The 27811-nt window shown below is 46.7% G+C and overlaps 1 protein-coding gene across 5 annotated transcripts in view; it reads right to left on the bottom strand.

The window, feature by feature from the left end:
* The window catches only part of SGF29 (SAGA complex associated factor 29), a 38810-nt gene that overhangs the window by 7338 nt on the left and 3661 nt on the right, over window positions 1–27811 (bottom strand). For 2 of the 5 annotated variants that reach the window (XM_073015279.1, XM_073015283.1), the window contains exon 2: window positions 3873–3962. In XM_073015279.1, coding sequence (XP_072871380.1) covers window positions 3873–3947 — 75 coding nt within the window. In that variant the 5' untranslated portion in view covers window positions 3948–3962. Of the gene's footprint in view, window positions 1–3872; window positions 3963–7189; window positions 7332–10140; window positions 10356–27811 lie in introns of all 5 variants that reach the window. The other 3 variants (XM_073015281.1, XM_073015282.1, XM_073015280.1) reach the window with 3 other exon arrangements.

The following is a 27811-nucleotide window of genomic DNA, read 5'->3' as shown; positions in this document are numbered from 1 at the left end:
AGTCCCCATCCCCAAAACATGGCCTTCATTTTCTTTTTTTTTTTTGAGATGGAGTCTTGCTCTGTTGCCTAGGCTGGAGTGCAGTGGCGTGATCTCGGCTCACTGCAACCTCTGCCTCAGCCTCCTGAGTAGCTGGGATTACAGGCACGCAGTACCACACCTGGCTAATTTTTTTTTTTTTTTTTTTTTTTTTTTTTTTTTTTTTTTGAGACGGAGTCTCGCTCTGTCGCCCAGGTTGAAGTGCAGTGGCACAATCTCGGCTCACTGCAAGCTCCGCCTCCCGGGTTCACGCCATTCTCCTACCTCAGCCTCCCGAGTAGCTGGGACTACAGGCGCCCGCCACAACGCCTGGCTAATTTTTTGTATTTTTAGTAGAGAGGTGTTTCACCATGTTAGCCAGGATGGTCTCCATCTCCTGACCTCGTGATCTGCCCACCTTGCCTCCCAAAGTGCTAGGATTACAGGCGTGAGACACCGCACCCCGCCTAATTTTTTGTATTTTTAGTAGAGACAGGGTTTCACCACCTTGGCCAGGCTGGTCTTGAACTCCTGACCTCGTGATCTACCTGCCTCGGTTTCCCAAAGTGCTGGGATTACAGGCAAGGGTGCCCGGCCATGGACCTGATTTTCTAAATCCAAATTCAGGAGTTCAAGATGATTTTCTCCTTTGACTAATGCAAAAGCATCACAAAAGACATTAAAGGGCCTGGTGCAGTGGCTCAAGCCTGTAATCCCAGCACTTTGGGAGGCCAAGGTGGGCAAATCACTTGAAGTCAGGAGTTCAAGACCAGCCTGGCCAACATGGTGAAACCCCGCGTCTACTAAAAATACAAAAATTAGCTGGGCATTGTAGCATGTGTGTATAGTCCCAGCTATTCGGGAGGTTGAGGTGGGAGAATTGCTTGAATGTGGGAGGTGGAGGTGGGAGAATTGCTTGAATCTGGGAGGTGGAGGTTGCAGTGAGCTGTGATTGTGTCACTGCACTCCAGCCTGGGTGACAGAGTGAGACTCTGTTTAAAAAAAAAAAAAAGAGGGCATTAAAGTTAAATCATAAGTGATATCTTTAACAATACACCTTTATCAAAGAGACAAAATCAATCTATACAGTCAATTCAATCCCCATCAAAATTCTAGCTGACTTCTTTGCAGAAATTGACAAGTTCATCCAAACATTCATATGGAAATTCATGGGACCCAGATTATCCCCAATCTTGGGGGGGGAAAAAAAAAAAGTTGGAGAACTCACATTTCCCAATTTCAAAATTTACTATGAAGCAATGGTAATCACGATGGTGTGGTACTGGCATATAGATCAACAGAACAGAATCCGGAGTCCAGAAATTGACACATACAGGTAGGATCAACTGATGTGGGGAAGAAGGAGTGGGGAAGAACACTGGTGCAATTCCTCCCATATCAGTGGTCCTGGGAGCAGAGCTGTGACTGAAGATGCTGGAAACTGATATAGTTCCTAAGCAAGAAATTATGACTATGCTTTTTAGCCTTCGTGTGAGAATTTTTAAGTGCCTGACGGGTGGGTGGTGCCTTTACCACAACCTGCAAAATGAGGTTAACAGTGAACATAGCTGCCTAGTGCTCCAGACAGTCGATAGTCTATACCTGTGTGGCCCCACCCTATACAAATGGGAATGGATTGGGGTCAGCGGGGACACGTGCTAGACTAGTACTGCTGCCACTGCAATCTGGACCAGGTACAGTGGCCAAAGCTAACATCCCTTCCAAAGGTGGAAAAGTTTGGGTGAAAACCAATCACAAATGGAGAGGAGAAATAGTAGCCGAGTTAACAGAACAAATTAAATGGGTTATGCGATGAGGGAAATACCTTAAGAGAGGCTCAGAGAGAGGTCAGTTACACCGGGTGCCTGAAAGGGCGAAGCCCTGTGTCTGTCAGGACCACGCCTGCTTTTGGAAGCTGATGGGTGAGATGGGAGTCTGGGAACTCGGCAGCGGCTGTCTGAGGTACACCCTGGTTGTACGGGATGATGATAAACTGGTCTAACTGTGGATGACTGAATGGAATGTGCAATCTGCCAGTATCTCTTTTTTTCCTTTATTTATTTATTTTTTTTAGATGGAGTTCCACTCTTGTTGCCCAGACTGGAGTGCAGTGGTGCGATCTTGGCTCACTGCAACCTCCGCCTCCCAGGTTCAAGTGATTCTCCTGCCTCAGCCTCCCTAGTAGCTGGGATTACAAGCATATACCACCACATCCGGCTAATTTTTAGTAGAGATGGAGTTTTGCCATGTTCACCAGGCTGGTCTTGAACTCCTGACCTCAGGTGATCCACCCGCCTCAGCTTCCCAACATGCTGGGATTACAGGCATGAGCTACCACGCCTGGCCCTTTTTTCCTTTATTTTACAATTCATTTTATTAATAAACTCTTCCTTAGAGCAGTTTTGGTTTACAGAAAAGCTGAGCTGATAGCACAGAGCTCCCGTATGTATACCTGCTCTGCCTTGTACAGTCTCCCCTATTGTTAACATCTTGCACTAGTGTGGAGCGTTTGCTACAACTTATGAGCCGATACTGTTAGATAATTAACTACATCCATCCCCATGATGGTTAACTCCATGTGTTCTGTAGTTCTATGGGTTTGGACAACGCATCATGTTGTGTGCCCACCATCACGGTACCATGCAGAAGAGTTCCACCCCCTAAAATCCTCTGTGCTCCACCTATCCAGCCCTTTCATCCTGTCTCTCCCAAGGCCCTGGCTGTCGCTCATCCTTTCACTCTCTCTAGTTTTGCTTTTTGTTTACAGTTGGAATAGACAGCACGTAACCTTTCAGACTGGCATCTTTCACTTAGCAATGAGTGCCGGCATCTTCTGACTTTTACTCTCTAGGTTACGCCTAAAAAGGGTATCTTTTGGGAAGGAATTTCTGGGATCTACTCCTTCCTGGCTGTGTGGTGCACAACTGCCAGCAAGCTGATCCCTGTGTAGCTATAAACCCTGATTATCGTGGGCAAAATATGGTGGGGCATGCCGATAGCCCAAGTGAGCTATAGGCACCAATACGCATCTCCCTTGTATCTGTGAAAGAAAAGATATCAAATAGGGGAAAAATGGCTTTTTTTTGTTTTTGAGACAGAGTCTTGCTTTGTCGACCAGGCTGGAGTGCAGTGGTGCTATTGCAACTTCCACCTCCCAGGTTCAAGTGATTCTCGTGCCTCAGCCTTCTGAGTAGCTGGGATTATAGGCATCCGCCACCATGTCCACATAATTTTTGTATTTTTAGTAGAGACAGCCAACATGGCAAAACCCCATCTCTACTGAAAATACAAAAACAATGAGCCAGACATGGTGGTGTGTGCCTATAATCCCAGCTACTAGGGAGACTGAGGCAGGAGAATCGCTTGAACCCAGGAGGCGGAGCTTGCAGTGAGCCGAGCTCACACCACTGCACTCCAACCTAGATGACACAGTGAGACTCCGTTTCAAAAAAGAAAAAGAGTGTTTTTGTTTGCCTGAATTAATAGGGTATAAGGAAAGATATGGGGCATTTTTGTTGGGTGCCAAAAATGTTCTGAAATTGATTGTGGTAATGGTTGCACAACTTTGTGAGTTGCGAAAAACCACTGGATTATACACTTTCAATGGGTGCATTGTATGGCATGTGAATTCTATCTCAGGATAGCTGTCAAACAAAATGAATCATGAAATCCTGTACATGTAGAAAATCCAACAGGAATGGTAGCCATACCCCAAATTCCCTTCCTCTCACCTTTGTTACATCATTTTGGTTCCTGCGTGTCCAATCTCTCTGAACACAAACGCTACCCCCACTTCACAGCTCAGCATCAAAGCCTGTGTTCCCATCTGGAAATGGAGAATGGCGACTTTTTACCTGGGTTTGCTTGATCAGCTGATGGAGCTCCGTGAGAAGTTCTGCAATGCGGGAATCGGCAGACACGAGGGCCATTGTCTACAGGGGCGCCTGGTGGGGGAGTGAGGACAGAAGAAAACTCTGTTAGTGGCTGCTGTGGGCTGAACTGTACCTCCTCTAATGATACATTAGGCCTGGAGGCTAACATTGTAATCCCAGCACTTTGGGAGGCCAAGGTGGGAGGATTGCTTGAGGCCAGGAGTTTGAGACCAGCCTGGGCAACATAGTAGATCCCGTTTTTTAAAAAAAAAATTAAAAACTTGCCCCAGTATAGTGGCATGTATCTGCAGTCCCAGCTATTCGAGAAGCTGAGGTGAGTGGATTGCTAGGGCCTAGGGGGTCGAGGCTGCAGTGAGCTATGATTGTGCCACTGCGCTCCAGCCTACACAACGTGACACCCTATCTCTTTAAAAGATAATAATAAAAAAAAGATACCTTGTAGTCCTAACTGTGGTACCTGTAATGTAACCTTGTTTGGAATTAGGATCTTTGCAGAAGTATTTAAGATATCACTAAGATGAGGTCATAGTGGAATAGGGTATGCCCTTAATCCAGACACACAGCCAGGTGCAGATAGAAGCAGAGACTGAACTTGGACAGCTGCAAGCCAAGGGATGCCAAGGACGGCCAGCAGCCACCCAACCAGCCGGGAGAGATTCAGGGAGTAACAGCCCTTTCTAAGCCTCCAAGAAGCAACCAATCCCTTGTCTTTGCAACCAAGCTGACATCTTGATTTTGGAATTATGGCCCCTAGAACTGTGATGGAATAAATTTCTCTTGTCTTAAGCCACCCAGTTTGCAGTAACTTGTTATGGCAGCCATAAGAAATGAATACAGTGGCAAGCTATCCTCAGATTCTCCTCCACCCTAATGATATGTTTGAATGCCATATGTTTGACCAAGTCAAGGAGTCAAGGCGTCAATATTAAATGCCTTAAAAAGACAGCATACTCTTAGCCCCTGCTCTGCTGCCAATATCCTGACAAATGATTCAAACATTTCTGGTATCCATATTTTAATCCGTAAAATGGGAATCATCTCTGCTATATTTTGGGAGATTCAAATAAGATTTTATATGAAGACACTTTCCAAGTCATAAAACACTTTCTTATAGTGGGAAGAGAATTTTTTTTTTTTTTTTTTTTTTTTTTGGAGATGGAGTCTTGCCCTGTCACCCAGGCTGGAGTGCAGTGGTGCGATCTTGGCTCACTGCAATCTCTGCCTCCCCGGTTCAAGCGATTCTCCTGCCTCAGCCTCCTGAGTAGCTGAGACTACAGGCGTGTGTCACTACATCTGGCTAATTTTTGTATTTTTAGTAGAGATGGGGTTTCACCATGTTGGCCAGACTGGTATCAAACTCCTGACCTCAGGTGATCCGCCTGCCTCGGTCTCCCAAAGTGCTGGGATTACAAGCATGAGCCATCACGCCCAGCAAGCATGGGAAGAGAAATTAACTACTATAAAATATCTCAATCAAGATTAATGTACTCTGATGAAAATAAAATGCTTCTGTACAATAAAAGATAATTAGGGCCGGGTGTGGTGGCTCATGCCTGTAATACCAGCACTTTGGGAGGCCGAGGCAGGCAGATCACGAGGTCAAGAGATCGAGACCATCCTGGCCAACATGGTGAAACCCTGTCTCTACTGAAAATACAAAAATTAGCTGGGCGTGGTGGTGGTCGCCTGTAGTCCCAGTTACTCAGGAGGCTGAGGCAGGAGAATCACTTGAACCTGGGAGGTGGAGGTTGCAGTGGGCCGAGATCACACCACTGCACTCCAGCCTGGAGACAGAGCAAGACTCCGTCTCAAAAAAAAAAAAAAAAAAAAAAAAGAAGATAATTAGAACAAGAGTAAAAAGACAACCAAAAATAATCAAAAGTGTAAGTTATAACTAGGTGAAAATAGACATATGCCTAAAGATACAAGTATATTTGATAAAATAAGGGGAGGTATTTTTAGGGTGCTAAAATTTTGTACAATAGCTTGCATCTTACAAAGTTTGTTCAGGCTGGGTGCAGTGACTCACACCTGTAATCCCAGCACTTTAGGAGGTGAAGGTAGGAGGATGGTTTGAGTCCAGGAGCTCGAGATAAGCCTGGACAATATAGCAAGACCCTGTCTCTATTTTTATTTTTTATTTATTTATTTTTTGAGATGGAGTCTTGCTCTGTCACCCAGGCTAGAGTGCAGTGGCACAATCTCTGCTCACTGCAAGCTCTGCCTCCTGGGTTCAAGCAATCCTCCTGCCTCAGTCTCCAGAGTAGCTGGGATTACAGGTACCTGCCACCTCACCTGGCTAATATTTTGTATTTTTAGTAAAGATGGGGTTTCACCATCTTGGCCAGGCTGGTCTCGAACTCCTGACCTCGTAATCCACCCGCCTCAACCTCTATTTTTTTTTTTTTTTTAAATAGTTGTTCAACTAACACATCCTCCTACTCAGAGATCAGATTCACACTGAATGGAGCAAACTCTTCCCTGCACTTAATGAACTGCGAACCTTTCTCCATGTATTTATTCATATCTTCTTACAGGCTCTGTTGCTGTTATTTAAAAGTATAATAACATACAAACTAGGAATAGAGGGGAACCTCCTCAACCTGATGAAGGGCATCTATGAAAAACCCACAACGAACATCAGACTTAAAGGTGAAAGACTAAAAGCTTTCCCCTCAATCAGGAACAAGATGGGGATGGGCCCTTGTCATTTCTAGTCAACATTGTTCTGGAGGCTCTTGCCAGGGCAATGAGGCAATAAGATGAAATAAAAGGCATCCAGATTGGAAAGGAAGAAGGACAACTATTTCTATTTGCAGATGACATGACCTTGTATATAGAAAACCCTAGGAAATCCACTAAACAACTATTAGGACTAAGAACAAGGTTAGAACTCACAGCAAAGTTGCAGATACAAGATCAATAAACAAAAATCAATTGTGGCCAGGCCCCAGAGGCTCACGCCTGTAATCCCAGCACTTTGGGAGGCTGAGGTGGGAGGATCACTTGTAGCCAGGGGTCCAGACGAGCCTAAGCCCCCCTCCACTTTATACATTTTTTAACTTAAAAAAAAAGAAAGCTACAGTAATCAAGATGGTGTGGTACCGGCATAAGCAAAGACATCCAGTTCAATGGAATAGAACTGAGAGACCAGAAATGGCTGACTAATTTTCAACAAGGGCATCAAGACAAATTAGTGGGGAAAGAATAATCTTTTCAACAAATGGTACTGGGACAACTGAATATCCACATGTAAAAGAATGAATCTGGTTCCCTACCTCAGCCCACATACAAAAATGATCTGAATAGATACTTCTCCAAGGAAGACATATAAATGACCACCAAGCACATGACAAGATGCTCCGTATCATTAGCCATTGGGAAATGCAAGTCAAAACCACTGAAGACACCACTTCACACCTATAATAAAAAAGAGACAAGAGTTGGGAAGGAGGTAGAGAAACTGTATGAATGCATATAGTGTGATATTATCCATACAGTGGAATGTTACTTGACAGTAGAAAGAAATGAAGTACTGAGACACGCTATGACATGGATGAACCTTGAAAACATTATGCTAAGTGAAAGAAGCCGCAGTCATGGAAGACCACATATTGTGTTTCCATTTACATGAAATATGCAGAATAGCCAAATCCATAGAAAGCTGGGTGGGGAAGGGTTGGAAGAGAAAGGACGGTGACTATTAATGAATATGGGTTTTTGTCTTGTTTTGTTTTTTTTGCCAGGTGATGAAAATGTTCTAAAATTGTGCTGATGGTTGCACAACTCTGAATATACTAAAAACCAATGAGTTGCACATTTTAAATACATGGTACATGGCCACCCTACTCCCAGGCAAATATTAATTTACTTTCTCTTTAGATTTATGTAGTCTATACTTTTTTTTTTTTTTTTTTTAAATGAGACGGAGTCTCACTCTGTCGCTGAGGCTGGAGTGCAATGGCACGATGTTGGCTCACAGCAACCTCCGCCTCCCGGGTTCAAGTGTTTCTCCTGCTTCCCAAGTAGCTGGGACTATAAGCGCCCGCCACCACGCCTGGCTAATTTCTGTATTTTTAGTAGAGACGGGGTTTCGTCATGTTAGCCAGGCTGGTCTCGAACAACTGACCTTAGGTGATACGCCTGACCTTGAGTGATCCATCTGCCTCGGCCTCCCAAAGTGCTGGGATTACTGGCGTGAGCCACCATGCCAGGCCTGCACTTTCTTTTTATTGCTAAATAACATTCCATTGTTTTGCTATATCACATTTTACATGTCAATTCATGAGCTGATGGACATTGGGTTACATCTATTTTTTTGGCTATCATGAATGATGCTGCTATGAGCGTTGTGTACAAGTTTTTGTGTGGGCATGTTTTCTTTTTGTTTTTCTTTCTTGAGACAGAGTCTCGCTCTGTTGCCCAGCCTGGAGGGCAGTGGCGTGATCTCTGCTCACTGAAATCTATGCTTCTCTCGTTCAAGCAATTCTCCTGCCTCAGCCTCCCAAGGAGCTGGGATTACAGGCACCCACCACCAAATCCCGTTTGTAATTTTAGTAGAGATGGGGTTTCACCATGTTGGCCAGGCTGGTCTCAAACTCCTGACCTTAGGTGATCCACCTGCCTCAGCCTCCCAAAGTGCTGGGATTACATGCGTGAGCCACTGCGCCTGGCCTTTCCTTTTTAACTTTAATTTTAGGTTTTAGGCCGGGCACGGCGGCTCACACCTATAATCCCAGCACTTTGGGAGGCCGAGGCAGGCAGATCACAAGGTCGGGAGATCGAGACCATCCTGGTTAACACGGTGAAACCCCGTCTCTACTAAAAACACACACAAAAAAATTAGCCAGGTGTGGTGTTGGGCACCTGTAGTCCCAGCTACTCGGGAGGCTGAGGCAGGAGAATGGCGTGAACCCGGGAGGCGGAGCTTGCAGTGAACCGAGATTGCGCCACTGCTCTCCAGCCTGGGTGACAGGGTGAGACTCCGTCTCAAAAACAAAAACAAAAAAACAAAAAATTTTTTAGGTTTTGGGGATACATGTGAAATTTGTTGCACAGGTAAATACGTGTCATGGGGGTCTGTTGTACAGATGATTTCATCACCCAGGTATTAAGCCCAGCACCCAACAGTTATCTTTCCTGCTCTTCCCTCCTCCTGCCCTCCCCAGCCCAGTGTCTATTGTTTCCTTCTTTGTATTCATGACACATTTTCATTTCTGGGTACATATCTATGAGTAGAATTACTAATGTGTGTGTGTGTTTTTTTAACGTACTACACTATGTTTATCTTAATAAGCACATTAAACATAAACTGTGTTTAGCCTTCTGAGGAGCTGCATGCTGTTTCCAACGGGGTGACCATCTTACATTCCCACTTGCAATATGCGTTCCCACTCTGCATCTGCACCAACACGTGCTATTGTCTCTCTCTCTTTTTTATTCTTGGCAGAGGCAGGGTCACACTATGTTGCCCAGGCTGGTGTCGAATTCCTGGGCTCAAGCAATCCTCCTACCTTGGCCTCCCAAAGTGTTGGGATTACACATGTGAGCCACCATGCCTGGCCTCTCTCTTTTTGATTACAGCCATTCTAGTGAGTCTGAAGTAGAGTCTCATTGTGGTTTTGATTTGTGTGCCCCTAACGGTTAATGGTATTGAGCATCTTTTCATATGCTGTTGGCCATCTGTGTATCTTACCATTTTAAAGTTTGGTTATTTGTCTTTGTTTGTTTGTTAGTTTGTTTTGAGACAGTCTCACTCTGTCGCCCAAGCTGGAGTGCAGTAACTTAATCTCAGCTCACTGAAACCTCTGCCTCCCGGCTTCAAGCAATTTTCCTGCCTCAGCCTCCCGAGTAGCTGGGATTACAGGCATGCACCATGACGCCCAGCTAATTTTTGTATTTCTTTTAGTAGAGATGGGGTTTCACCATGTTGGCCAGGCTGGTCTCAAACTCCCAACCTCAAGTGATCCACCTGCCTTGGCCTCCCAAAGTGCTGGGCTTATAGGTGTGAGCCACCGCATCCAGCCAGTTGTCTTGAGTTATGTCCTTGGAAGCACATGTTTTTAATTTTTATGAAGACCAATTTCTTTTTCATTAGTTGCTTGTGATATTGATCTATGTTTTCCCACATGTATGACACTGTTTTTGCCACCACAGCTTTGCACAATGCATTGTCATATAGAGAACACATCCCCTTAGAAACATTTAGAGACCTAGGAATAGAAGCTACCTCTGTGTCTCGGGTGGCGGTGAGGCCAGATGGTGGATCCTGGTGCCAGTACCCCCAGGGCTTGTATACCATAGGGAAGGGGTGGTTCAGACAACTGGACAACTGAAGTATGATAGCATCAAGGTTGTGTGACCCCAGGGCAGGATTTCTGGTCAGTATGTACTCTTACACAAGGAACAACAGACAAACTGGAAATCTTGGAGTCCTTCCCAGAACTGGAATTAATCAGAAGTGAACACGGTGAATTAGCATCCAGGACGAAGTTGCTTTAGCCTCCCTAGTTGCATTAGCTAAAACCACACAAAAGAATAAAACTGGAGTTTAGATCACAGATTGGAAGTGGATAAATCTGAGCATGATCAGCATGCAGGCTGTTGCTAAAGTCTTGGGAACTGATGAGGCTAGAGATTATCTGCTAAGTGAGGAAAAAGGAAAGAACCCCAGTGAGCCATAACAAAGAAAGTGAAGGTGTGGACAGAAGATGCAAGCTCAGTGGCGAGATCAGGGAAGGTGTGGATTGGCACAGAAAGGGTTATTCTCTCCTGCTAAAGCAGGAATCCTGGCTGAAACTGTTATAGGGAGTTAGACAGGCACAAGCGGGGCAGGAGAGGGCTCTCCCCCACCCACTAGTAATGAACTTCTACTCCTGCTCTGAAACTTGCCTCGGTCTCTTTTCCTACCTTGTGCCCGAGATGAATTCTTAACAGGCAGGAAGTGAGGTTGCTGCAAACCTGTACAGATGTGCTGCTGGTAACTCAGATACCTTCCGCCTGGAATAAACCACTGGCCCACCTTGCACATGCCCGCACCTGAGCAAACCCGTGCAGATGTGCTGCTGGTAACTCAGATACCTTCCACCCGGAACAAAACCACTGGCCCGCCTTGCACATGCCCGCACCTGAGCAAACCCGTGCAGATGTGCTGCTGGTAACTCAGATACCTTCCGCCCGGAACAAACCACTGGCCCTCCTTGTACATGCCCGCACCTGAGCCCTATTAACAGCCCCACCACTGGACAGGGTTTACTTTACATGGCACCGTCACAAACAGCAAGATGTGCTGCAACCACGCAGCCAGGTTGTCTGGTTAGCTTTCCCTTAGCACACTTCAAACCTTCTCTCTCCTCAATATCCTTGCTGCTGTCCTCAGATCCAGGCCTGGGTCCTATTAGCTGATATCTGAGGTTCCTACTTCACTCAGAAGGGAAGCCAGAGCCTTTATTCCCACTATCAAAACTACAAGCTCTGTAGAGCAACGCCTGTCACCTCTGCCTTCATCCTAAAGAGGGAAAAACAGTCCCTCATTTGTGTTCTGAACTCCATCTCCCCTCCGACTGTCAGATGATCCTTTCTCCTCTACCAGTGAACAAGCATACTTGAGGAGAACTCATCTTGAAAAAACACAAAAGAGCTTCCAAACCCCTCTAGAGGCCCCCCACCTGTGTTCCTCTTCACAGCAAAACTTCTTCCCTAAACTGTGCAGGGATCCACAGCTGCTTCCTTGTCCCCACTTCACTTTCCAACCCACTTCCCTAGCTCTGTCCTCACCAGCCTCTCATCAAGAGAGTCAACAGCCCCTGCAGGGGAAGCGTGAGTGCCCTCTCTGCTTCTTCCAACGTGGCTTCTGATCTTGACATGGTGCTACCCGCTTCTCCTCTGGCTTCAGGGCCTCCCTCCTGGCAGTTCGCCGGCCACCCACCTCCAGTTCCTCCTCTGGGCTGGAGCCTGGCCATCTCTCACACCCCCCCCAGGTCCTCACCCCCACTTCCTGGCTGTGTAGTGCCATCTCCCAATCTGTACGTCCGTCAAAGGAAAGTCACAGAAGGGATGATTAACAGCACCAAATGCTACAGAAGAGGACTCAGAGGGGTCTCCCAAAGCTGAGGAAGTCACTGAGGACCTTGGGGAAAACACTTTCGGTGGAAGAGACAGAAGCCAACACACAGGAGGAGGAGGCGAATGCAGGAAGCAAATGTAGGTTACTGTGTCTGGAAGCAGGGCCGGGGGACCAGCGAGCAGGAAGGGGTATGGGAGGTGCTGAATGGAGGAAAGTGACACAGAGGAACGTGACCATGTGGCTGGGGGGAGTTTCATGCTGAGAAGCCAGGGACAGAAGAGGGGGCTGTGTGAGAGGAGGCAGGCTTAGCGAGAGACAGGCTCTAGCACTGGATCATACCCAGCGACACCTCCTCGGCTCAGCTGACATTCCTTCTGGCCTGTCCCCTCTACACTGTCTCAGACACACGATCTTGCTGCCTCCCCACTCCTACCTGTAAAGCCCCTTCCCTTCTGGCTCAAGACTGTGCTTGCCTGACTAGTCCTAAATAAACCACACTTTTCTCTTGCTTGATTCTTCCTAGAACTGACATGGACTCTGCAACACACCTTTAGAAACTGGCCTTCTACCAGGCGCAGTGGCTCATGCCTGCAATCCCAGCACTTTGGGAAGCCGAGGCAGGCAGATCACCTGAGGTCAGGAGCTCGAGACCAGCCTGGCCAACATGGTGAAATCCTGTATCTACTAAAAATACAGAAGTTAGCCAGGTGTAGTGGCAGGTGCCTGTAATCCCAGCTACTCGGGAGGCTGAGGCAGGAGAGTTGCGTGAACCCAGCAGGTGGAAGTTGCAGTGAGCCGAGATTGGGCCACTGCACTCCAGCCTGGGCAACAAGAGCTCCGTCTCAAAAAAAAATACAAAAGGGCCAGGTGCGGTGGCTCATACCTGTAATCCCAGCACTTAGGGAGGCTGAGGCGGGCAGATCACGAGGTCGGGAGATCGAGACCATCCTGGCTAACACAGTGAAATCCCGTCTCCACTAAAAATACAAAAAATTAGCCAGGCATGGTGGTGGGTGCCTGTGGTCCCAGCTACCAGGGAAGCTAAGGCAGGAGAATGGCATGAACCCGGGAGGTGGAGCCTGCAGTGAGCCAAGATCGCGCCACTGCACTCCAGCCTGGGCAACAGTGCAAGACTCCGTCTCAAAATAAAATAAAATAAAAATAAAAAAAAGAAGAAACTGGCCTTCTAGCCAGCTGCTGTTGGTGTATCTTTTCTTCCCCAACAGACTAGAAGCTCTCAGGCAAGAATGGAAATCTCTGCTTTCATCAATCACCACTCATTAGTAGCGTCAGGGATGTAGCAGGAACTTTTCTAATTTTCACTACTTCACACCCCAACTCTCTCCTTCCCTGACCCCCCTTCTCCACAGTTAGGTCCATTTTGAATTTTCTTACATTGACTCTTCCAAACTTTTTTTAGAAAGCATAGGCTTGGCCGGGCGCAGTGGCTCAGGCCTGTAGTCCCAGCACTTCGGGAGGCCGAGGCGGGTGGATCACTAGAGCAGGAGATCGAGACCATCCTGGCTAACACAGTGAAACCCCATCTCTACTAAAAACACAAAAAATTAGCTGGGCATGGTGGTGGGCGCCTGTAGTCCCAGCTACTCAGGAGGCTGAGGCAGAAGAATAGCGTGAACCTGGGAGGCAGAGCTTGCAGTGAGCCGAGATCGAGCCACTGTACTCCAGCCTGGGTGACAGAGCTAGACTCCGTCTCAAAAAAAAAAAAAAAAAAAAGGTGTAGGCTTTCCTTGGCTTCTGCAAGCTACCGCATCAACTATGAACTACATGGTACTGACTCCCAAATCGATCGCCAGCCCAGAGGACTTCCCAAAGATTCAGAAATTTTTTTTTTTTCTTTTGAGACAGAGTCTAGTTCTGTCGCCAGGCTGGAGTGCAGTGGCGTGATCTTGGCTCACTGAAACCTCTACCTCCCTGGTTCAAGCGATTCTCCTGCCTCAGCCTCCCAGGTAGTGGAATTACAGGTGTCTGCCACCATGCCCGGTTAATTTTGTATTTTTAGTAGAGACGGGGTTTTGCTTTGTTGGCCAGGCTGGTCTCGAACTCCTGACCTCAGGTGATCTGCCTGCCTCGGCCTCCCAATGTGTTGAGATTACAGGCGTGAGCCACCACACCTGGCCAACAACAGAAATTTATTGCTCACAGTTCTGGAGACTGGAAAGTACAAGATCCAGGCCCCAGTAGATCTGGCACTGCTCTCCACTTCAAAGATGGCGCCTTCTCACTGCATTCTCAACATGGCAGAAAGGGCAACACAAGTCCCTCAGGCCTCTTTCATAAGGGCGCTAACCCCATTCTTGAGAGCGGAGCCCTCACAGCCTAATCACTTCCCAAAGGCCCCACCATGTTGGGGATCAAGTTTCAACATACAAATTTTAGGGGAACACAAGCACTCAGACCACAGCATTCGGCTCCTGAACCTCCAAAAGTCATGTCCTTTTTACATGCAAAATACATTCAGTCCACCCCAATGGCCCCAAATAGAAACTCATTCTAGCATCAACTCAAAAGTCTAAAGTCCAGAGTCTCATCTATCATCTAAATCAGATATGGGTGGTTGGGTGTGGTGTATCACGCCTGTAAACCCAGCACTCTGGGAAGCCAAGGTGTGTGAATCACTTGAGGTCAGGAGTTCAAGACCAGCCTGGCCAACATGGTGAAACCCTGTCTCTACTAAAAATACAAAAATTAGTTGGGCATGATGGCAGGCACCCGAAATTCACCTACTCAGGAGGCTGAGGCAGGAGAATCACTTGAACCTGGGAGGCGGAGGTTGCAGTGAGCCGAGATCCCGCCAATGTACTCCAGCCTGGGCAACAGAGTGAGACTCTCTCTCTGCCCCTCCCAAAAAAAAAATTTTTTTTAAACCAATCAATCAGGTATGGGTGAGACTCAAAGTACAATTCATCCTGGGGCAAATTCCCCAGCAGCTGTGAGCCTGTGAAATCAAATGTGTTATGTCCTTATAAAATACAATGGTGGGATGGGCATAGGACAGACATTCTAAAAGGGAGAAGTAAGAAAGAAGAAAGGGGTAATAGGTCCCAGGTAAGTCCAAAACCCAACAGAGCAAACCCCATTCAATCTCAAGGTTTCTGCACAGCCCATGCAACAGCCCTCACTTGTTGGAGTTGCATGCCTGTGGCTCTCCCTGGTTGGAGTTGCACACTGGTGACTCTACCAGTCTGGGGTCTCAGAGGCAACCCTACCCCGATGGCTCTGCTAGGCAATGCCCTAATGGGGACTCTCTGCAGAGGCCTTACCCCGTGGCAGTTCTCTGCCTGGGCCCTTCAGGGCATCCTGTATAATCTAGGTGGGAGTAGCCATGCCCCAACAGCTTGTGTATTCTGTGCACCAGCAGAGACGGCACCATGTGGATGCTGCCAAACTACCTGGGGCTGCCAAAGAGCACTACCCCAGAAAGCTAGGAACAGAGCCTTGAAATGGTTCTGCCCCCAACACCGTGGCCTTCTGGGCCTGTGATGGGGGTGACAGCCCCCACATGCCTTCAGGGTCATCCTTCCATTGTCTTGATTAGTATCTGGCTTCCACATCTATACTAGTCTCCTTATCAAAGGATGGCTTGGCCACATCCTTCATATTCTCTCCAAATACATTTATCCTTTTTTTTTTTCTTGAGGCAGGCTCTCACTCTGTCACCCAAGCTGGAGTGCACTGGTGCAATTTCAGCTCACTGCAGCCTCAATCTCCCAGGTTCAAGAGATCCTCCCACCTCACCCTCTTGAGCAGCTGGGACCAGGCACATGCCACAATGCCCAGCTAATTTTTTGTAGAGACAGGGTTGCACCATGTTGCCCAGGCTGGTCTTAAACTCCTGAGCTCAAGTGATCCACCTGCCTCAACCTCCCAAAGTGCTAGGATTACAGGCGTAAGCCATTGTGCCCAGCCTACTTTTTCATTCTTTACAACATGGCCATGCTGAGAATCTTCCAAATGCTTAAGTTCTGTTTCCCTTTTGGTTTTAAATTCTGTATTTAATTTGTTTCTCTCTTCTCACATTTTACTATAAGCCATCAAGAGAAGCCATGACACCACTTTGCTTAGTGACTTCATCCACCAAATATCCTATTTCATCACTCTTAAATTATCCCAGAAAACACTAGGACATAAGAAAGAAAAGCAGCTTTTATTTTTATTTATTTGTTTTAGTTTATTTATTTATTTATTTTGAGACAGTTTTGCTCTTGTCGCCCAGGCTGGAGTGTAATGGCGCAATCTCGGCTCACTGCAACCTTCCCCTCCCAGGTTCAAGAGATTCTCCTGCCTCAGCCTCCCAAGTAGCTGGGATTACAGGCACACGCCACCACGCCTGGCTAATTTTTTTTTTTTTTTTTTTTTTTTGAGATGGAGTCTCACTCAGTCACCAGGCTGGAGTGCAGTGGCACGATCTCAGCTCACTGCAACCTCCGCCTCCCGGGTTCAAGCAATTCTCCTGCCTCAGCCTCCCAAGTAGCTGAGATTGCAGGCATGTGCCACCATGCCCCGCTAATTTTTGTATTTTAATAGAGACAGGATTTCACCATGTTGGCCAGGATGGTCTTGATCTCTTGACCTCATGATCCTTCCGCCTTGGCCTCCCAAAGTACTGGGATTACAGGCGTGAGCCACTGCTCCTGGCCAAGAAATTTTTAATCTGAAGAATGTGACCCCGCCCCACCCCTTAATTATCAAGCCCAGAGAAGCAATGAGATCCAACAGCAGTCATGTCTCATTCCATACTTAAGCTGAATAATCACCTCATGAAGCCACTTGCTATGTGAGCTCTAGACTAACTCATGCAAAGTAGCCATAAAATGCATTACACTGGCATTTTCTGTAATTTCTCATATCCTATAGTTCAACAATGTATAGCCAGTCACTAATTCATGTTATCTCTGTAAACCAATGAGAATTCCTGTCAAACAACTTTTTTTTTTTTTTTTGAGATGGAGTTTTGCTCTTGTTGCCCAGGCTAGAGTGCAATGGCGTGATCTCGGCTCACTGCAACCTCCACCTCCCAGATTCAAGCAATTCTCCTGCCTCAGCCTCCTGAGTAGCTGGGATTATAGGCACACACCACCACCAAAGCTAATTTTTGTATTTTTAGTAGAGATGGGGTTTCACCATGTTGGTCAGCCTGGTCTCGAACTCCTGATCTCAGGTGATCCACCTGCCTCAGCCTCCCTCCCAAAGTGCTGAGGTTACAGGTGTAAGCCACCACGCCTGGCCCCTGTCAAACAACTTTGTGTGAGCCTACTCCTCATTCCCTTTTGCCTTTAAAAATCTGCTTCTAACAAAGGCCAAACAGAGCACTCCCCAAGGCAACTTACAAGTGTGTCCCAGGCTGCAGTCTGCAACCTTGGCCCAAATAAACTCTACATTAATTTTGCCTAGGCTTGTTCTTTTAGGTCAACAGGCACAAACCCAAATCAGTCAAGTTCTTTGCCACTTTATAACAAAGATTACCTTTCCTCCAGTTTCCATTAACATGTTCCTCATTTCCATCTAAGATCTCATCAGAATGGCCTTTACCATCCACATTTCTACCAACATTCTGTTCACACCCTCTTAGGGCATCTCTCAGAAGGTTGAAGCTTTCTCTACAGCTCTCCCCCTGTGCCCTCACCACACCTGTGCTTAATGACCTGTTCATGACAATGTAGACTTTTTCTAGCACAAACGTCAAAATTCTTTCAGCCTCTACCCACTACCCAGTTCCAAAGCTGCTTCCATATCTTCAGGTATTTGTTATAGCAAATTGGTACTTCTGGTACCAATTTGTCTTCATCCATTTGGCTGTTGTAACAAAATACTTCAGACTAGGTCATGTATAAACAACAGAAACGCATTGCTCTAGAGGCTAGGAAGTCCATGATCACTGTGCCAGCAGATCTGGCATCTGGTGAGGGCTTGCTCTGTGCTTCAGAGATGGCACCTTCAAAACTATGGGCAATATGTTTCTGTTGTTTATAAATATCCAGCCTAAGGTATTTTGTTACAGCAACCCAAATGAACTAAGATACTCCCTCACTGGTTGAACATCTCTATCCAGAGAAGACCCCAAATTACTATGCTCAACATGGATATTCCTTATACAGTTCTACTTCTCTATGGCTAGAAATTTTCCATAATAAAAATAATATTTAAAAAATCATATTGCAGTTAAAGCTTTAAAAAATAAATAATATTTTTAAAAGTCAAGAAAATGAAAAGAAAACCCGCGTGTCCAGAAAATATTCTAAAATTGGATTATGGTAGTATTGTTATAATTGAATATACTTTAAAAGCCAGTGAACTGGTGTGGTGCGGTGGCTCACCCCTGCAATTCCAGCAGTTTGGGAGGCCAAGGCGGGTGGATCACTTGAGGTCAGGAGTTTGAGACCAGCCTGGCCAACATGGTGAAACCTCGTCTCTACTAAAAATACAAAAAAATTATCCGGGCGTGGTGGTGTACACCTGTAGTCCCAGCTACTCAGGAGGCTGAGCCTGGAGAGAGAATTGCTTGAGGCCGGGTAGCAGAGGTTGCAGTGAGCCAAGATCGCACCAGGCTGGCCTTGAACTCCTGAGCCCAAAGTGATTCGCTGCCTCAGCTCTGAAAAGTGTTGGGATTACAGATGTGAGCCGCCACGCCCAGCCCCACATAATTTCTTATCTCCATGCTTGCCCTATGTTTACACTGTTCACACTATCTGGGACATCCAGATTACTCCTAATCCTCCCCGTTAACTATTTAATCTTTAAGATCTAGCTTAGCACCAAGTCACCTCCTCCACTGATCACAAACTGAAACTCCCAGTCTCCTAGGCGGGGTTAAGTTGCCTTTCTGTTCCCCTAAGACCCTCATTTTTTTTTTTTTTGAGTCTTGCTTTGTCGCCCAGGCTGGAGTACAATGGCATGATCTTGGCTCACTGCAAGCTCTGCCTCCCGGGTTCATGCCATTCTCCTGCCTCAGCCGCCCGACTAGCTGGGACTACAGGCACCCACCACCACGCCTGGCTAATTTTTTTGTATTTTTAGTATAGACAGGGCTTCACTGTGTTAGCCAGGATGGTCTCAATCTCCTAACTTCGTGATCCGCCCGCCTCAGCCTCCCAAAGTGCTAGGATTACAGGCATGAGCCACTTCACCCGGCCCCCTAAGACCCTCTTTCTAGCACTGTACCTACCAAATCACATTCAAATCCTCTTTGTATATACTTGTCTCCTCCCCTAGTTTGTCCAGTCTTTGAGGACAGGGATCACTTTATTCTGCATTAAAAAAAAAAAAAAAAAAAACCTACCATACCTACCATTGTCACTTCTCCCACTCACACCTCAGCCCACCCTCAAGCTCCCAGGGAGCTCCTGGACCTTTCTGCTGCACTGCATACCTGCTTACGTGCTGCACCTCAAAACTCCACTCTAGATTTCCAGGTGTGATGGTTAATCCTAGGTAACAACTTGTCTGCATTGAGGGATGCCTAGACGGCTGGTGAAGCACTGTTCCTGGGTGTGCCTGTGAGGGTGTTGCCAGAGGAGGCTGACATTTGTCAGTGCACTAGGAGAGGAAGACCCACCCTCCATATGGATGGGCACCATCCAGCTGGCTGCCAGCGTGGCTAGCACAAAGCAGGCGGAACAAGGGGGACCAGCAGCTTGCTGAGTCCGCGTGCTGGCTCTGTTCTGTGCCATGCCGGACACTTGGCCTCCTCTCCCCCTGCCCTTGGACATCAGACTCCAGGTTCTTTGGCCTTTAGACTCTGAGACTTGCACCTCTCAGGGGCTCTCTCAGGCCTTTGGCCTCAGACTGAGAGCTGCACTGTTGGCTTCCCTGGTTTCAAGGCTGGTGGACTTGGACTGAATTATGCTACCAGCTTCTTTCTTTCCTCAGCTTGCCAATGGCCTATCATGGGATTTCACCTTGTAATCGTGTGAGGCAGTTCTCCCTAATAAACTCGTGTGTGTCTATATATATACTATCAGTTCTGTCCCTCTGCAGAACGCTAACACACCAGGCCTCCATGCTCCCCACTGTCTCTAACCACCATTCTGGTTTTTTGCTGCCTCCTTCTCTACCCCAGTGGAAGATCGTTCTGGGATCCTCTTCTTATTCTCTAAGCACTCCCTAAGCATTCTCATCAGCTTCAGGCTAAACTCCCAAATCAGTGTCATCAACCCTGACCTTTTTCCAAGGCTCCCAATTCAGACTTCCAACTCTCTCCTAAATAATCCCACCGAGATGCACCGCAGATGCTCACACTTCCAGTCCCGCACTGCTCTGCCTTCTAGATGCTGGTTAACAGTATCGCTGCACAGCTGGCTTCCCAAGCTGGGAATCCAGTCCCCTCTCTCCCACCACGCTTGTCATTGTTTTAGTTTAGGCCCTCATCACCTGTCTCACTGTCTCATGTGGTTGTTCACAAAGTCTGTTTCTCTTGGCCAGGCATGGTGGCTTAAGCCTGTAATCCCAGCACTTTGGGAGGCCGAGGCGGGTGATCACCTGAGGTCAGGAGTTCAAGACCAGCTCTGGCCAACATGGCAAAACCCCATCTCTACTAAAAATACAAAAATTAGCCAGGTGTGGTGGCGGGTGCCTGTAGTCCCAGCTACTCAGGAGGCTGAGGCAGGAGAATCGCTTGAACCCAGGAGGCGGAGGTTGCAGTGAGCCGAGATTACACAACTGCACTCCAGCCTGGGTGACACAGTGAGACTCCGTCTCAAAAAAAAAAAAAAAAAAAAATCTGTTTCCCTCTGGAAAAACACACACACACATACCACAAACACAAAACTTTGAGTAAACAATATATGCACGTAGTAAAAAAATTCAGATTATTTTTGAAATACAACAAAATCTCCTATCCCTACAGGCAACTAGTTGTTCCTTGGGTATTCCTTTAAAGATATCCCAAATACATATAACAAGAAAAAATGGTGTGTATCTCATAAAAGCTTTTGCTGACAAAGACAGATACAGACACACACACACACACACACACACACACACACACACACAAACTGAGGTTGAAACTTTCAGGGAGAGAGCTGACCACGTGGTCTGGAGGATCACTTTGCCTACTGGGTAGTGCCCTGCCTGGCAGAACCACATCATTTTATAAGCTATTGCTATCCCTGGATCCCATCAGCCATGAACTCTCAAAGCGGACCATCTAACTGTGCCCACTGCCTTGATGCCCCTTGCCTCTGGCACGTATCTGGTGAATGGCAACACACTCTTACCACGCAAACACCCTCTCTTCTTTGCGGCCTCCTTGGTTACCAACAGTTATTACAGTATCTCTGCCTCCCCAGAGCACTCTGGTCACCCCTGTTTCCAATTATCTCCCTTTTTCCCCTAATTAAGGTGAAAAAAAAATGCAACATAAAGGATTTTTTTTTTTAAAGCAAATCCCAGCAACCTCAAGTGATTTTTCATTCTGTATCCACCTTCTGTAAATGTTATATAACTACAAACAGAGCACACACACACCCTTTTAAGATCGCTTTCTATGTGTGGAAGAGTCTACTTCTCAGACTTCCAGCCCCTTAAAAGTAGAAGAACTAAGTCTTTTTTTTTTTTTTTTTTTTTTTTTTTTTGAGACAGGGTCCCACTCTGTCACCCAAGCTGGAGTGCAGTGGCCCAATCTTGGCTCACTGTAGCCTGCACCTCCCAGGCTCAAGTCATCCTCCCACCTCAGCCTCCCAAGTAGCTGAGACTATGGGCATGTACCATCACACCCAGCTAATTTTTAAATTTTTTTTGTAGAGATGAGGTCTTGCCTTGTTGCCCAGGATGATCTCAAACTCCTGGGCACAGGCAATCCTCCCGCCTCAGCCTCCTAAAGTGCTGGGATGACAGGCATGAGCCACCGTGAGCGGCCAAGAACTAAGTCTTAATGGATTGTCTTTGCATCTTGGTACCCAAAATAAAGCCTGAAATACAGGAGGGCTTGGATCCCCGTTTGTCAGACCCTACTTGTGAAAACACTGAAGAGGTGAGCAGCATGCCCAGCACCAATACAAGTACAATGTCCTGCAAAGAAATGAAGCACGACCTGCCATACAGCCATCAGGGAAAGGAATTGACCTTCATGTTTCAGGAATAGTCCAAGGAGGGGGAAGGGACAGAACAACTGTAAAGTTCTCATAAAGCCTCACACTCACCTTGGATGAATTACTTAACCTTTCTGGTCTCAATAAAATTAAAACAAGAGCACCTACTTGATGATCAAATATCTAAGAAAGGTCCTAGGCAGTGGCTGGCCCAGAGCATGCACTTAGTGAACGCTAGTGGCCCTTCTCATCTGGAGGCCAGGGGTCTGCTGTTACATTGAGTGAAAGAGCCAATTGCATAAGCAAAAGAAACGCTGACGCTTGCCAAATCTGGGCATAACCCCGCGATGACGGCCTGGCCAAAGACCACACCGTTCAAGGGCTCTCTTGTTTGAGCTTTGCCTACTGGGTAGTGGCTTGTCTGACAGAACAAGCTCTTCCTATGATTTTACATCAAAGTGCTGCTATCTCTGGATCTGGTCAGTCATAAATCTAAACTTCCCCAGGAAACGTGTCCTAAGTAGAAGCGAAGGTTTCTGTGACATTCTGAGAACAAATGCCAAGCCTGCTGGTGCAAAGCAAGTGGGAATGAGGCCCTGGGGTTGGAACTATAATGAATTGGAAGGCCAGACACTGCACTCCAGGCCAAGCTGCTGGTTTTATGAGTCCAACAGTACCAGCTAATCTTATCACAATTCCTTCGTATAAACAAAAAGTCCCAAACTGTGAGAGGCTCAGGAATTCCAGCAAGGTTTCAAGCATTCTTAGGAATGCTGAGGCAATGCCCAGTACCCTAAACTTTTTGGCTCCTAGCTTGCTCGTCTTCCCACTGACTTAGAAGGCCACATCTTTTCTTTCTTTCTTCCCCCTCCCCCACCATTTTTTTTTTTTTTTTTTTTTTTTTTTTTAGAGACACGGAGTCTTGCTCTGTCGCCGAGGCTGGAGTGCAGTGGTGTGATCTCGGCTCACTGCAACCTCTGCCTCCTGGGTTCTAGCAATTCTCCCTCAGCCTCCCGAGTAGCTGGGATTACAGGCGCACGCGGCCACGCCTGGTTAATTTTTTGTACTTCAGTAGAGACAGGGTTTCACCATGTTGCCCAGGCTGGTCTCGAACTCCTGAGCTCAGGCAATCCACCCACCTCGGACTCCCAAAGTGCTAGGATTATAGGTGTGAGCCACCACGCCTTTTATCTCTACACATAGATACACACGCTGTTCTGACATTTTACACTATAGTTTACTTATGCCTGTTCAGGAACTTCATATAAACATAATCACGCAGTATATATTCTTTGGGGCCTGGATTTTTCCACTGAACATGTTTTTGAAATTCATCCATCTTGTATCAGTAGTTTGTTCCTTTACATTGCTAAGTAGCATGCTATCATATGAACACACTAGTTTAGCCAGTTCTCTTTTGATGGCACTTTGGTGATAGTTTGGGATCATTATTATTTTATTATTATTATTATTTTTTTTTTTTTTTGAGACGGAGTCTCACTCTGTCGCCCAGGCTGGAGTGCAGTGGCCGGATCTCAGCTCACTGCAAGCTCCGCCTCCCGGGTTCACGCCATTCTCCTGCCTCATCCTCCCTAGTAGCTGGGACTACAGGCGCCTGCCACCTCGCCCGGCTAGTTTTTTGTACTTTTTAGTAGAGATGGGGTTTCACCATGTTAGCCAGGATGGTCTCAATCTCCTGACCTTGTGATCCGCCCATCTCAGCCTCCCAAAGTGCTGGGATTACAGGCTTGAGCCACTGCGCCCAGCCTATTTTATTATTTTTTAGAGGCAGTCTCGTTTCTGGTCTCCTGGGCTGGAGAACAGTGGTGCAATCATGGCTCATTCTAGCCTCGACCTCCCAGGCTCAAGTAATTCTTTCAGTTTAGCCTCCCGAGTAGTTGGGACTACAGGTACATGGCACCAGGCCCAGCTAATTTTTATTTTTAATTTTAATTTTTTTGAGACGGAGTCTGGCTCTATCGCCCAGACTGGAGAGCAGTGGCACGATCTCGGCTCACTGCAATCTCCACCTCCTAGGTTCAAGCAATTCTCCTGCCTCAGCCTCCCAAGTAGCTGGGATTACAGGGGCCGGCTACCGCACCTAGCTAATTTTTGTATTTTTAGTAGAGACAGGGTTTAACCATGTTGGTCAGGCTGGTCTCCAACTCCTGACCTCAGGTGATCTGCCGGCCTAAGCCTCCCAAAAAGTGCTGGGATTATAGGCGTGAGCCACTGTGTCTGTCCTCCAGTTAATTTTTAAACTTTTTGTAGAGATGGGGTCTCACTATCGTGCCCAGGCTGGTCTTTAACTCCTGGGCTCAGGCGATCCTCACAACTCAGCCTCCCAAATTGTTGGAATTATAGGTGTGAGCCACCACACCTGGCCTGACAAACTTTTAATAACTACTTTAAATTAAAAAAAGAATTTTTTTTATTTTAACTAATTATTTTGATTCTCCTTTAGAATTCTTGTCAGTTGATACCAACATCTGCGTCCTCTTGGGGTTGATCTTCATTGATTGCCTTCTTTTGTGAACACAGATCATATTTTCCTGTTTTGTGAAAATATATTTAAAAACTTTTTCTTCCTTTCCTTTCCTTCCTCCCCTCCTCTCCCCTCCTCTCCCCTCCTCTCCTCTCCTTTCTTTTCTTTTCAGACAGAGTCAGTCTCTGTTGCCCAGGCAGAAGTGCAATGGCACAATCTCGGCTCACTGCAACCTCTGCCTCACGGGTTCAAGCAATTCTCCTGCCTCAGCTTCCTGAGCAACTGGGATTACAGGTGTGCGCCACCACGTCCGGCTAATTTTTGTATTTTTAGTAGAGACGCAGTTTCACCATGTTGCTCAGGCAGGTCTCCAACTCCTGACCTCGTGATCCACCCACCTCGGCCTCCCAAAGTGCTGGGATTACAGGTGTGAGCCACTGCACCCGGCCTTTTTTTTTTTTTTTTTTTTTTTTGAGTCAGAGTCTTGCTCTGTTGCCCAGGCTGGAGTGGTGGCACGATCTCAACTCACTACAACCTCCGCTTCCTGGGTTCAAACAACTCTTGTGCCTCAGCCTCCTGAGTTTCCTGTGTATCACCACACCTAGGTAATTTTTTTGTATTTTTAGTAGAGAAGGAGTTTTGCTATGTTGGCCAGGCTGGTCTCAAACTCCTGCCCTCAAGTGATCTCTCTACCTCAGCCTCCCAAAGTGCTGTGCTGGGATTACAGGCATAAGCCACCACGCCCAGCCCATTTCTTGTGTCTAAGAATTTCGGATTATATCCTGGACATTGTAGATGATGTGTTGTAGACTCTGGATTCTGTAATGTTCTTGAGAGTTAGTTTGGTGTTTTGCTTCTGTTAGCAAGCAGTTAATCACAGCTGAACTCAAACTCCAAATCCAGCTTCCCTGAGGCACGCATCAGCTGAAATCTGTACTCACCTTTTAAACTTGGAATGTGCCCCATGTTCGTCTAGTTCAGAGGTTTAGGCAGACTTTTTAAAATAACAGCTTAATGGACTGGGTGCAGTGGCTCATGCCTGTAATTCCAGCAGTTTTAGATGCCAAGGTGGGCGGATCACTTGAGGCCTGAAGTTTGAGACCAGCCTGGTCAACAGGGTGAAACACTGTCTCTACTAAAAAAGTACAAAAATTAGCTGAGTGTGGTGGCGCATACTTGTAATCATAGCTACTTGAGAGGCTGAGTCACGATAATCGCTTGAACCCAGGAGGCGGAGGTTAAAGTGAGCTGAAATCACACCACTGCACTCCAGTCTGGGTGACAGAGTGAGACTCCATCTCAAAACAACAATAACAACAACAAAAACAGCTTAATGGAGATAATTCGCATGCCATACAATTATCTATCTATCTATCTATCTATCTATCTATCTATCTATCTATCTATCTATCTGAGACAGCCATCTTCCTGCTTCAGCCTCCCAAAATGTGCTGGGATTACAAATGTGAGCCACCGCACCCACCCCAATTCACTTTTTTAAAGCGTGCAATTCAGTGTTACGTTAGTCACAAGGTTGTGCAAGTATCACCACTATCTAATTTTAGAACATTTTCACCAACTCTCCTTAAAACCTTATACTCATTAGCAGTCACTCCCCACTTCCTTCTCCTCTCAGTCACTGGCAACCATTATTCTACTTTCATATTTGTAAATTTGCCTATTCTAGACATTTCATATAAATAGGATCGTACACTCTGTGGCCTTATGTGACTGGCTTATTTCACTTAGCATGTTTCCAAGGGTCATCAATGTCACAGCATATATCGGTAACTTCATTCCTTTTTATGGTTAAATAACATTCCATAGTATGGATAGATCTGGTTTTTAATCCATTCATTTGTTGATGGACATTTGAGAAGTTGGGGAAGACTTTTATATGAAGAATTTGGAACCCCTTCTGTAGGGCTATTTTGTTTCCATGATGGACTTTCTAACGCCTCATGACAAGGCATTTAACAAAACCAATAAGGCCAGGAATGGTGGCTCACGCCTGTAATCCCAGCACTTGGGGAGGCCGAGGCGGGTGGATCATGAGGTCAGGAGATCGAGACCATCCTGGCTAACACGATGAAACCCTGTCTCTACTAAAAATACAAAAAAATTAGCCGGGTGTGGTGGCGGGTACCTACAGTTCCCAGCTACTCGGTAGGCTGAGGCAGGAGAATGGTGTGAACCCAGGAGACGGAGCTTGCAGTGAGCCGAGATCGCACCACTGCACTCCAGCCTGGGCGACAGAGTGAGACTCCATCTCAAAAAAAACAAAAAACAAACCAAAAAAAACAATAAACAGGCGGATCGCAGTGGCTCATGCCTGTAATCCCAACACCTTGGAAGGCCAAGTACACAGGATTGCTTGAGCCCAGGAGTTTAAGACCAAACTGGTCAACATAGCCAGGCTCTATCTCCATCAAAAATAAAAAGTACCCAGGTGTACAGCCAGGTGTGGTGGCTCACGCCTGTAATCCCAGCGCTTTGGGGGACTGAGGCGGGCGGATCACAAGGTCAAGAGGTCGAGACCAGCCTGGCCAACACGGGGAAACCCCATTTCTACTAAAAATACAAAAACAAAAATTAGCTGGGCGTGGTGGTGCATGCCTGTAGTCCCAGCTACATGGGAGGCTGAGGCAGGAGAATCACTTGAACCTGGGAGGCGGAGGTCGCAGTGAGTAGAGATTGCACCACTGCACCACTCCAGCCTGGCGACAAAGCAAGACTCCGTCTCAAAAAAAAAAAAAAAAAAAAAAATCCAGGTGTGGTGGTGGACTCTTGTAGTCCCAGCTTTCAGGAGGCTGAGGCAGGAGGATCTCTTGAGGCCTGGAGTTCAAGACCAGCCTGGGAAACACAGCAAGACCCCATCTCTTAAAAAAAAAAAAAGAGAGAGAAAAACACAAAACACTGGTGACATAACTTAGGCTTCTGGATAGAGTCCTACCTGAAGCTGATTTACTCCAAGACTCTTCAGCTCGAGTCTGAGGAAAAAAAAACAAATTTTCTCCTCTGCTGTCCCAATGTGAAATAATCAACACGGAAGATTTCTGTGGCCAAATGCATGGGGATTTCTCCCCAGCAACGATCAATCCACCGAGTCTACAGTGGATACATGCTGGGTGTCCTCTAATTCAGTTTATTTCCAACACTATCCACCCGGACAAAGTGTCAAACCCCACAGGTTGAGGACTCAGTCCCACGAGCATGTCCCCCCAACTTTCAATGCCAGTCACAAGCCCCTAGTTGCTTTATTAGTGCTTCTGACCAACTGACTATAAATCAGGGTTTCCATGAC

The sequence above is a fragment of the Chlorocebus sabaeus genome, chromosome 5 (genome assembly GCF_047675955.1).
Source record: "Chlorocebus sabaeus isolate Y175 chromosome 5, mChlSab1.0.hap1, whole genome shotgun sequence".
In the NCBI taxonomy this organism is placed as follows: domain Eukaryota; kingdom Metazoa; phylum Chordata; class Mammalia; order Primates; family Cercopithecidae; genus Chlorocebus; species Chlorocebus sabaeus.
This window is presented reverse-complemented; position numbering and strand designations above follow the sequence as displayed.